The following is a 13,129-nucleotide window of genomic DNA, read 5'->3' as shown; positions in this document are numbered from 1 at the left end:
CATCAGAGGCAAAGACCCAGGAATTATCTTCCTGAGCATAACCCTTCCACTTAACCAGATACTGGAGTTTCCATCTTGAAACACGAGAATCCAAAATCTTCTCCACAATATACTCCAACTCCCCCTCCACCAAAACCGGGGCAGGAGGATCAACAGATGGAACCACAGGTGCCACGTATCTCCGCAACAATGACCTATGGAATACGTTATGAATGGAAAAAGAATCTGGAAGGGTCAGATGAAAAGACACAGGATTAAGAACCTCAGAAATCCTATACGGACCAATGAAACGAGGTTTAAACTTAGGAGAGGAAACCTTCATAGGAATATGACGAGAAGACATCCAAACCAAATCCCCAACACGAAGTCGGGGACCCACACAGCGTCTGCGATTAGCGAAACGTTGAGCCTTCTCCTGGGACAAGGTCAAATTGTCCACTACATGAGTCCAAATCTGCTGCAACCTGTCCACCACAGTATCCATACCAGGACAGTCCGAAGACTCAACCTGCCCTGAAGAGAAATGAGGATGGAGTTGCAGAAAAACGGCGAAACCAAGGTAGCCGAGCTGGCCCGATTATTAAGGGCAAACTCAGCCAAAGGCAAAAAGGACACCCAGTCATCCTGATCAGCAGAAACAAAGCATCTCAGATATGTTTCCAAGGTCTGATTGGTTCGTTCGGTCTGGCCATTAGTCTGAGGATGGAAAGCCGAGGAAAAAGACAAGTCAATGCCCATCCCAACACAAAAGGCTCGCCAACACCTCGAAACAAACTGGGAACCTCTGTCAGAAACGATATTCTCTGGAATGCCATGTAAACGAACCACATGCTGGAAGAACAATGGCACCAAATCAGAGGAGGAAGGTAATTTAGACAAGGGTACCAAATGGACCATCTTAGAGAAGCGATCACAAACCACCCAAATGACTGACATTTTTTGAGAGACGGGAAGATCTGAAATAAAATCCATAGAGATATGTGTCCAAGGCCTCTTCGGGACTGGCAAGGGCAAAAGCAACCCACTGGCACGAGAACAGCAGGGCTTAGCCCGAGCACAAATCCCACAGGACTGCACAAAAGAACGCACATCCCGCGACAGAGATGGCCACCAAAAGGATCTAGCCACTAACTCTCTGGTACCAAAGATTCCAGGATGACCAGCCAACACCGAACAATGAACCTCAGAGATAACTTTATTCGTCCACCTATCAGGGACAAACAGTTTCTCCGCTGGGCAACGATCAGGTTTATTAGCCTGAAATTTTTGCAGCACCCGCCGCAAATCAGGGGAGATGGCAGACACAATTACTCCCTCTTTGAGAATACCCGCCGGCTCAGATAAACCCGGAGAGTCGGGCACAAAACTCCTAGACAGAGCATCCGCCTTCACATTTTTAGAGCCCGGAAGGTACGAAATCACAAAGTCAAAACGGGCAAAAAACAGCGACCAACGAGCCTGTCTAGGATTCAACCGCTTGGCAGACTCGAGATAAGTCAAGTTCTTATGATCAGTCAAGACCACCACGCGATGCTTAGCTCCTTCAAGCCAATGACGCCACTCCTCGAATGCCCACTTCATGGCCAGCAACTCTTGATTGCCAACATCATAATTTCGCTCAGCAGGCGAAAACTTTCTGGAAAAGAAGGCGCATGGTTTCATCACCGAGCAATCAGAACTTCTCTGCGACAGAACAGCCCCTGCTCCAATCTCAGAAGCATCAACCTCAACCTGGAAAGGAAGCAAAACATCTGGTTGAGACAACACAGGGGCAGAAGAAAAACGACGCTTCAACTCCTGAAAAGCCTCCACAGCAGCAGAAGACCAATTGACCACATCAGCACCCTTCTTGGTCAAATCGGTCAATGGTTTAGCAATACTAGAAAAATTGCAGATGAAGCGACGATAAAAATTAGCAAAGCCCAGGAACTTTTGCAGACTTTTCAGAGATGTCGGCTGAGTCCAATCATGGATGGCTTGGACCTTAACAGGATCCATCTCGATAGTAGAAGGGGAAAAGATGAACCCCAAAAATGAAACCTTCTGAACACCAAAGAGACACTTTGATCCCTTCACAAACAAAGAATTAGCACGCAGGACCTGAAACACCGTTCTGACCTGCTTCACATGAGACTCCCAATCATCCGAGAAGATCAAAATGTCATCCAAGTACACAATCAGGAATTTATCCAGGTACTCTCGGAAGATGTCATGCATAAAGGACTGAAACACTGATGGAGCATTGGCAAGTCCGAATGGCATTACTAGATACTCAAAATGGCCCTCGGGCGTATTAAATGCAGTTTTCCATTCATCGCCTCGCTTAATACGCACAAGATTATACGCACCACGAAGATCTATCTTGGTGAACCAACTAGCCCCCTTAATCCGAGCAAACAAATCAGATAACAATGGCAAGGGGTACTGAAATTTAACCGTGATCTTATTAAGAAGGCGGTAATCTATACAAGGTCTCAGCGAACCATCCTTCTTGGCCACAAAAAAGAACCCTGCTCCTAATGGCGACGATGACGGGCGAATATGCCCTTTCTCCAAGGACTCCTTCACGTAACTCCGCATAGCGGCGTGCTCAGGCACAGATAAATTAAACAGTCGACCCTTTGGGAATTTACTACCAGGAATCAAATCGATAGCACAATCACAATCCCTATGCGGAGGTAGGGTATCAGACTTGGGCTCATCAAATACATCCCGGTAATCAGACAAGAACTCTGGAACCTCAGAAGGGGTGGATGACGAAATAGACAGAAATGGGACATCACCATGTACCCCCTGACAACCCCAGCTGGACACAGACATGGATTTCCAATCTAATACTGGATTATGGACTTGTAGCCATGGCAACCCCAACACGACCACATCATGCAGATTATGCAACACCAGAAAGCGAATAACCTCCTGATGTGCAGGAGCCATGCACATGGTCAGCTGGGTCCAGTACTGAGGCTTATTCTTGGCCAAAGGCGTAGCATCAATTCCTCTCAATGGAATAGGACACTGCAAGGGCTCCAAGAAAAACCCACAACGCCTAGCATACTCCAAGTCCATCAAATTCAGGGCATCGCCTGAATCCACAAATGCCATGACAGAATAAGATGACAAAGAGCAGATCAAGGTAACGGACAAAAGAAATTTTGACTGTACCGTACCAATGGTGGCAGACCTAGCGAACCGCTTAGTGCGCTTAGGACAATCAGAGATAGCATGAGTGGAATCACCACAGTAGAAACACAGCCCATTCAGACGTCTGTGTTCTTGCCGTTCAACTCTGGTCAAAGTCCTATCGCACTGCATAGGCTCAGGTTTATGCTCAGGTAATACCGCCAAATGGTGCACAGATTTACGCTCACACAAGCGTCGACCGATCTGAATGGCCAGAGACATAGACTCATTCAGAACAGCAGGCATAGGAAATCCCACCATGACATCTTTAAGGGCTTCAGAGAGACCCTTTCTGAAAATAGCTGCGAGCGCACCTTCATTCCATTGAGTGAGTACGGACCACTTTCTAAATTTCTGACAATATACCTCTATCTCATCCTGACCCTGACACAGAGCCAGCAAATTTTTCTCTGCCTGATCCACTGAATTAGGTTCATCGTACAGCAATCCGAGCGCCAGGAAAAACGCATCGACATTACTTAATGCAGGATCTCCTGACGCAAGAGAAAATGCCCAGTCCTGAGGGTCGCCACGTAAAAAAGAAATAATGATCCTAACTTGTTGAACTGGGTCACCAGAGGAGCGAGGTTTCAAAGCCAGAAATAGTTTACAATTATTTTTGAAACTCAGAAATTTAGTTCTATCTCCAAAAAACAAATCAGGAATAGGAATTCTTGGTTCTAACATAGAATTCTGAACCACAAAGTCTTGAATATTTTGTACTCTTGTCGTGAGCTGATCCACACATGAAGACAGACCTTTAATGTCCATCGCTACACCTGTGTCCTGAACCACCCAAATGTCTAGGGGAAAAAAAGGAAAAACACAGTGCAGAGAAAAAAAAATGGTCTCAGAACTTCTTTTTTCCCTCTATTGAGAATCATTAGTATTTTGGCTTCCAGTACTGTTATGATCTGGTAATTCAGTACCACAATGGACATAGAAGTCAGAGCACATACAGTGACCTGACAATAACCCAAAAATAAAGAACGAGCTCTGAGACATGGAAACTCTGCTGACCGCAATCCCTAATCCTCTTCAACCACACTAGAGGCAGCCGTGGATTGCGCCTAATGCTCCCTATGCAACTCGGCACAGCCTAAGAAACTAGCTAGCCTGAAGAAAGAAAATAAGCCTAACTTGCCTCAGAGAAATACCCCAAAGGAAAAGGCAGCCCCCACATATAATGACTGTGAGTTAAGATGAAAAGACAAACGTAGAGATGAAATAGATTAGCAAAGTGAGGCCCGACTTTCTGAACAGAGCGAGGATAGGAAAGGTAACTTTGCGGTCAACACAAAACCCTACAAACAACCACGCAAAGGGGGCAAAAAGACCCTCCGTACCGAACTAATGGCACGGAGGTACACCCTCTGCGTCCCAGAGCTTCCAGCAAGCAAGAAAAAACAAATAAGCAATGCTGGACAGAAAAAACAGCAAACAAAATAGCAAAAGCAAACTTAGCTATGCAGAGCAGCAGGCCACAGGAACGATCCAGGAGGAGACAGGTCCAATACTAGAACATTGACTGGAAGCCAGGATCAAAGCACCAGGTGGAGTTAAATAGAGCAGCACCTAACGACTTCACCACATCACCTGAGGAAGGAAACTCAGAAGCCGCAGTACCACTCTCCTCCACCAACGGAAGCTCACAGAGAGAATCAGCCGAAGTACCACTTGTGACCACAGGAGGGAGCTCTGCCACAGAATTCACAACAATACGGTATACTGTAACAGAGTAATAGTGCGCATGTGTAACCATTGCTACATTCATAAAGGGGACTCAGTGCCCTGTTCTTCAGATCATTGGGGTCCCAGCAGGTGCGCCCTCTGAGATCCGACTTTTATCATCTGTTTGCTGGATAGGTGATAAGTAGTATATTTCTTAAAGAAGCATTTACACCAGCCGTTAAACCATCATTGGTCATTAAATAAAATAACCTATTCAGACATGGAGGGAGCTCTTCAGATCCTGACAACATTATAGATTGTATAGATGCATATATTGTTTTGTGCTCATTGAATGCCATTGTTGTCAGTAGCCCAATTCCCGCATTGCTGATTATCTTTTAGGCAAACCAAAACAGAATTTTATCCATTGAACAAGGGTTTTGTTTATTCGTCGGGCGATTGGCAGCTTGTTTAGACTGCACAATTATCAGCATTCCCTAGGAACACTCATTTCCAATAATAGCGCATTGTCAATGCACCTTAAGACAATAATCGCTTACATTTTTGGAACACCAAAGAAAACAATCTTAAAGGGGTATTGTCAAGTTATTAAATTGTTTCAGCTAATAAGACATCATAAAAATGAGCAAGTTTGCAATTGATTTGCTTGTTCTATCTGCAGTTACTCTCCTGCAGTCACAGCTTTTAACTTTCATAGAGTATATCTGGTTTTCATGTAGCTCCACTACTAGTGGCTTCCCAAAAACTGAAAAATGTAGTAGTGACTTTCCAGGAAGGAAGTTAACTCCTAACATCCCAAACACCTCTCTCCTGCTCATTGATTTCGATATGGCACTTAGTGAACCTATGAACATAGAAAGTTTTTTGGAGGGCACCACACAATATGTATGGGGATGCACTTGAGGTCAGTACAAAAACATCATAAATAGTACAAGGAGAAAGCTTTCTCTTTGTACTATTTATGATATGGCACTTAGTTGCTCACCTCCCTCCCACTCTCTCTCAGCTCCTGACATGCTGCTGTTATAAATGTTGAAAAATCACCAGCTGGCAGATTTGGCTTCTCCTACAGCAGTACTCCTAATCACAGCTCTTGGTTCTCCTCATCCTTAGCTGAGGTTTCTTTAAAATGCACTGCTATCCCTACATGTAAAACAGTTATAACAGGAAAGACTCCATTACAAACCAATGATAGCTGAATGTGTCACATAAAGACTTGTGCTGAGCTTTATAGTTCTACTAATGCTACAGCTCTGGTAGTTACTAGAACTGTCACTCAAGGAACAAAGCCCGTGTTTCCAACAACCAGGAAGTAAGGAGACAATAAGGCTATGATGCAACAATCACATAGTAACAGCACTTTGGACACAGCGAATTTTCACTGGGTCTAAAATGCTGAGTTCTAATCAAGCAGGTAATTCTGTATGTGTTCACTGAATCATGCGGCTTTACCGCATCCAAGTACAAATTGTTGAAATTTGCTCACAGGGGCATTCTTGTGTCCAGCCATGTCCCTACACTTTGTGAGCCTTAAGGTACCGTCACACTCAGCAACTTTGCAAAGAGAACGACAACAATCCGTGACGTTGCAGCGATCTGGATAGCGATCTCGTTGTGTTTGACACGCAGCAGCGATCTGGATCCCGCTGTGCCATCGCTGGTCGGAGCTAGAAGTCCAGAACTTTATTTCATCGCCAGGTCGGCGTGTATCATCATCTTTGACATCAAAAGCAACGACGCCAGCAATGAGCATAGGGCCCCTAGATGTGTGTCAGATCGGTACACTCTGGCTGTTTGACATGGAGCTAACAACCAGCGAGAACGAGAAGTGAGTCGCCGTTACGTCACTGGATCGCTCCTGCATCATTCTGGAGTTGCTGTGTTTGACATCTCTACAGCGACCTAAGCAGCGACGCTCCAGCGATCTAGTTTAGGTCGGCTCGTTGTCTATATCGCTGCAGCGTCGCTGAGTGTGACGGTACCTTTAGTCGTTATTCAAAGGCCATTTGAGCTACTTATCAGCACTTGTATTGATTCATCATAGTGAGTTTGACCAGTTAGGGTCTGCTGCATGCGGAGCTTTCACCTAGTGGTTATAATCTGTTTGGGTACTTACTGAGTTGACGCTATATAGATGTAGTTGTCACAAGTGACTTTAATAGTTTGTTTGCATTTCCATCTGGATGAAATCTCTATGTATGTTATAGGGACTGTGGAGATTTATAATCTACATTGCAGTATATTTCAACCCGCATAATAGCTTTAACATATGTGATATCCTAGCTACAAGGAATATCTTGTCAGCTAGTCTCTATACAGGATGCTAACTACAGTGGTGTTTCATTTTGATATCTTGCTGTATCATTGCTCACTAATGCATTGAATGTTGTTGTATTGTTGTGTATTAGTATATTGTATATTTTGCATCTATTGGTGGTAGCAGGGTATTTTACTTTTTTGATATTTTTAAATGTTTTTTTAAATTTGGTCAGGCTTTTGTGTATACTAAATAAACATTTAATATGGTATGGTGATCCCTCTGTTTTTGCATATTTCTTTTGGTGCTATTGTTGAAATGTCTGTTGCAGAGACTAGCGTCTCCGCATGAAAAATTGACGTGCTGCGGCTCGTAAACACGTGTCAGTTTCTGCGGGTGATCCGCAGACGCACAAACACGCATAGTGGACATGGGATTTCTAAAAATATCATCTACTGTGCTGTAACATCTGTCCGTTGGGGTTTTGATGCTCCATAAATACACAGCGTCAAAACCGCAGCAATTCCTGAACATACCCTACGGAGACTGCATAGCTCTTAGCTGCTCAAGTGTAACTTAAGAATACCCCCTTAGAAATTTTAATTTGAATACCAATCAAATAATGTAAATCCTCTAGCGAACATGACTTCTGGAGAAACATTGTCTGTTCAACGTGTCTTGAGTGAAGCGCATGGAAACATAATATGTCTCTCTGTAGCAGAGGTCTCAAAAAACAACTTTCGTTAGCTGGATCTCAACAGGAAATATTTTTGTAAGGTGTAGTTTGTAGTTTTCACTATCCTATCCCTATATCATTATCCCCAAGAACTCCTTTTAGTTAGCAGCTTCACCCATGGTAGTTGGATGAGATGTCTGAAATGATTTTGCGATTGTTAATAAAAGATAATAAAGGGAGAAATCTATGTAGAATTGGATCTGTTTATTTATCTAAAAGAATTTTGCCTCAAATTTTGGAAAAGTTAGAAAAAAAGGTTTATGCTCAAAACACATACATATAAAGGAGACTTAATGTTATGGAAATATCATACAATTCCCTGTTTGTTAATATATTTATTGTTATTCTCATCTTTCTATCTTGTTCCTTTAGAGATGGTTTAATCAGTAAAGAAGAAATGATGGCCTATTTTTTGAGAGCAAAATCTCAGTTTCATTGTAAAATGGGACCAGGATTTATTCACAACTTCCAAGAGATGAATTACCTGAAACCCACCTTCTGCGAGCACTGTGCGGGATTTGTACGTTCATTTTCTTGTACTGTACATATGTCTTATATCAGGCATCACATTGTGTTAGATTCTAAGAAGAAGCAACAGCAATGATAAAAAACATATTTTAGTAAGAGATAAAGCTACATTCACATCACATTTGGCCACTGCGTTAAGAGTAAGACTAAAGGTACCGTCACATTAAGCGACGCTGCAGCGATCTAGACAACGATGCCGATCGCTGCAGCGTCGCTGTTTGGACGCTGGAGAGCTGTCACACAGACCGCTCTCCAGCGACCAATGATCCCGAAGTCCCCGGGTAACCAGGGTGAACATCGGGTTACTAAGCGCAGGGCTGCGCTTAGTAACCCGATGTTTACCCTGGTTACCATTGTAAAAGTAAAAAAAAAAACACTACATACTTACATTCCTGTATCAATAAATATAACCCCAGGCTCATAGTGCAAAGTGTCCAAGTACCATGTCCTGGACACTGTAAATCCTACTCCAAAAGGCACTGATATAATTCAAGGAGAACAAAAGGAACGTTCAACATACAAACGTAAAAAAGTACAAAATTATATTGAAACATAAACGAAAGACATATACAAACACATACATGAAAATAAGGACGCTAAAACCACCCCTAACACCCACATTGGTCCTCAAAGATATATATATATATAAAGAAGATATATGCGTGACACATTTTCTGGTACCATGTACACGTTATATATCTTTGATGACCAATGTGGGTGTTAGGGGTGGTTTTAGTGTCCTTATTTTCATGTATGTGTTTGTATATGTCTTTCGTTTATGTTTCAATAAAATGTTGTACTTTTTTACGTTTGTATGTTGAACGCTCCTTTTGTTCTCCTTGAATTATACTTACATTCCTGTCGCGTCCCCCGGCCTCAGCTTCCCTGCTCTGTGTAAGCGCGCTGGCCGGAAAGCAGAGCGGTGACGTCACCGCTGTGCTTTGCTTTACGGCCGGCCGGCGCTGACACTGGGGGACGCAGGGAAGCTGACGCTGAGGAACGTGACAGGAATGTAAGTATGTAGTGGTTTTTTTTTTACTTTTACATTGGTAACCAGGGTAAACATCGGGTTACTAAGCGCGGCCCTGCGCTTAGTAACCCGATGTTTACCCTGGTTACCAGTGAAGACATCGCTGAATCGGCGTCACACACGCCGATTCAGCGATGTCAGCGGGAGATCCAGCGAAAGTCCTGGACTTTCCCCAGCGACCAACGATCTCCCAGCAGGGGCCTGATCGTTGGTCGCTGTCACACATAACGATTTCATTAACTATGTCGTTGCTACGTCACAAAAAGCAACGATATCGTTAACGATATCGTTATGTGTGACGGTACCTTAAATGTCAGACTATCTGGACCTATACGGCAGCTATATGGCAGATATGTGATATTAAGGCAAGGTGCAGAGGACCATGTATTCTCTCATCTGAGAGTATTGGGTCGATTATGAAAATTACACTCTGATCATTCATATTGGTATAACCCATGGAATCACGATAAAATGTATTTTTCTTAGGCTGGGTTCACATCACTCAAGAGAATCGGGCCAATTATGCTAATCACACCCTGGTCAGTGATCATAGTGTGATCAGAGTATGATAAGGTTCTCTAAGATAAGGAGAAGGTGGAGAAAAACATTTCTCTATGTTCTCCATTCTGTCAGTCTGTGGAAATCAGACGTCATCCGAGTAAAGTCCAATGGTTTTCACGGACTCATTTATTTGCGTGGTCAAGTATCGCATCAAACTTGGCCACGCCACAAGCGGTCCAAGGAAAAAATGTGACATGTGCACGGCCCCATATAGTAACAAAGGTCTCATTGTGATCCAATGTTTTGACGTATTGCACTCGGAACCAAAAATACACTCATGTGCACAAGCCCTAAAACAGACAGGAAACATTCCCAGGTAAAGGTTTACCCATTATGTTCATGTCTCCTGATATTATAGGGAGAGTTCCATTGAGGGTCAGCCCATCCTACGCCTTGCACTCGTATAGGTGTGTTGAAGAACTTCTTTATTGAGTGAAGAATTTACAGAAATAAATGAGACGTTTCGGTCAATACCTGACCTTCATCAGTTTGAATAACAAAAAATGCAGAAAGCCATAAACAAAAAGAAATTGTAGAAAAACACCGTAATTCAAATCATGTCATTAAATAAATAGAAGAAAAAAATAACAAAAAAAGCCAAATTATAACTTCACAGAATTACATCAATGGCATCAGTACATCATGGTGAAGGAAAAGTTGCAAACTCCGAATTAGTATAGCTCTAATGCTATTCCTAGGACAAGCTAAAAAGGAGAAGGAAAAATGAAAATACTGAGAAAAGTTAGGAAAACGAATGAAAGGTGGGAGGCAAAGGAGAAGAGCAGCGTCCTGCAACATAAGCAGTCCTCAGAACACATACCATCTGGATAGAGGAGATCTGTGTGGCAGCGCGCTGTGCGGGAGTCTGCAGTGTCCACTGCTAAGACAGGAAGTGCTGATGTACAGGAAGTGTTTTTTGTTACAGACTGATGAAGATCAGGTATTGACCGAAACGTCTCATTTATTTCTGGAAATTCTTCACTCAATAAATAAGTTCTTCAACACACCTATACGAGTGCCAAGTTTTTCTACATCACAGTTGACGGATTTGATTATCCTACTTGTGCACCACCAGAATTCCAGAAGTGCCGTGTTTTCCTAATTGCTTGATAACACTGACCAGACTCAAGACCGGTATAGTCTATGGAGGGATAATAGTTCCATGCGCAATTTCTTTACTGCGTGGTGAGCTGAGCTTAGTGCTGGTATCAGAGCCTTTGATTGATAGCACTGTCCTGCAATATACGCAGCTCACAAATAAATCTTTATGTGACCCGCTGAACATATGTGATCAGTGACTGACGTTATGATCTGCAACACATTATCATCTTCACAAGTTATATTAGCAGCTAAATATCATAACTTTTATGCTCAGAATGACAAGTTGCTGGTGTCAATTTTTTCAGAAATAATTAAATAAAATCTTGCAATCTCTTAAAATTTCAGCACATATATTTCATAAAAAGGTTATATTTTATATACATTCTATACTTCATTTTTTCCCTCCCTTCCCTTTGAACCTACAATTGTTCAGGGTCACCAGATGATGCATATCTTTAGACATTGCTGATGGAGATATGTCAGTTTACTTTGAAAATTGCATAAAAACTATTATTAATATGTCTGAACGTATCAAAAACTACTGCGATGTATAATGTTCAGAATAATAAACTTATTATCATACATACAAACCTGTTATAATTGCTAAAGTACAGGCGGTGCATACATTGAAGTGTGAAAACCGAGTCATGACAAAATCATTCACCGACCTCATGTGGGACCTATCGCCTCCATACAAACACTCTTTATTGGGGAAGGGGGGAGCAGAGGGAGCGGTTGCCCGAGCAGAGTCATTAGGATCCTGTTTTAGGTGAATTTTTAAAAAAATTTTAATTAAAACTTGTGGGGGCATCATAAACAATGTGGGACCCTGAAACAGTGTAGGAGCTAATGTGGGGCTCATTATACATTATATGAGCTATTGTGGGGCCCCTTGTACAGTGTGGTAGCTAGTGCGGGGGGCCATTATGCAGTTTGGGGGCTAGTTAGAAGGCTACTGTGGAGGCCATGATACAGTGTGGGTGTTGGGGCTATTATAATATGGGGGCATTATACAGTGTGAGAGTTTCTGTGGAGGACATTACACTGTATTTTGTGGGAGCAGTTGTGACACCATACTATGTATAGAGGAGATGTGCAGATATCATACTGTGTATAGAGGAGCTGTACAATGGGGGATCGGTGCACATTATTGTTTGTGGGCTGTGGTGATAGCGCTACCTGAGTGTGTTGGGGACACTCGCTTGGCACGGGATTAAAGCACTCAGGCATGGTTTCTCCATTTAAACAGTCTATTCCGGTTAATTTAGGCATCATAAACCACATCACAAACACTTCATTATATACATCAACGGAACACATTAACCACAGACAGTCTGTTCCAATGGAAGATACGTCTCTGCCCGTAACCCCCTGTTATCTGGAGTTACTTTACAGGAGCTCTGGCTCCACACACTGACTCCTGTCAGTGCTGGTTCCCAGGGGGGGAAAGCTGCCATACTGGGGTCACCGTCCTTGTGACCAGGGCACCTTGGATAGTCCAGACCCGCAGTAGGAACTGTAGCTTCCAAAACACAGTAGCCGTCACAGGCTCTGTAGATGCAGCAGGTGCTTTCTGGAATCCAGTCCATCTCAGGACATTCCAACACACTGACCATTCAGTCCATAGCCTCAGCAGGTGCTTTCAGGAATCCAGTCCATCCCAGGACATTCCAACACACAGGCTATACCAGGACTCACACTCTGAACTTTCCAGGTCCATACACTCTTCACCATGTGACCAAACCCTGGTCACATTATGTAGCTGTAACCACTCCCATAGGTGGGAGGTGTGTGTGTGTGGCTAGTTTGACCCGCCCAGCTCTTCAAACTAGCCCTATAAGCCCTCCCTTATAAGTAAACACAACAAACACTTGTGGAACTAAAAGTCCCAGCATATCCATATCAATTTGGGCTTACAGCGCAGAGCACCTCTGCGACACATACCAACCATTTACAACAATGTCAGTCCCTAATTCACCATCATAATTATGCATCCAAGTGCATCCTGAAGTGCACACACAGTGCTCCCTGGCTGCAACAT

The 13,129-nt window shown here is 43.2% G+C and overlaps 1 protein-coding gene across 1 annotated transcript in view; it reads left to right on the top strand.

The window, feature by feature from the left end:
• RASGRP3 (RAS guanyl releasing protein 3) overlaps positions 1-13,129 on the top strand; it is a 168,886-nt gene that overhangs the window by 111,176 nt on the left and 44,581 nt on the right. Inside the window, exon 13 of the mRNA XM_069769109.1 lies at positions 8,241-8,388. Coding sequence (XP_069625210.1) covers positions 8,241-8,388 — 148 coding nt within the window. The remainder of the gene's footprint in view (positions 1-8,240; positions 8,389-13,129) is intronic.

Source organism: Ranitomeya imitator, chromosome 5 (genome assembly GCF_032444005.1).
Source record: "Ranitomeya imitator isolate aRanImi1 chromosome 5, aRanImi1.pri, whole genome shotgun sequence".
Lineage (NCBI taxonomy): Eukaryota > Metazoa > Chordata > Amphibia > Anura > Dendrobatidae > Ranitomeya > Ranitomeya imitator.
Note: the sequence above shows the minus strand (reverse complement) of the source record. Positions and strands in the feature narration are given on the sequence as shown.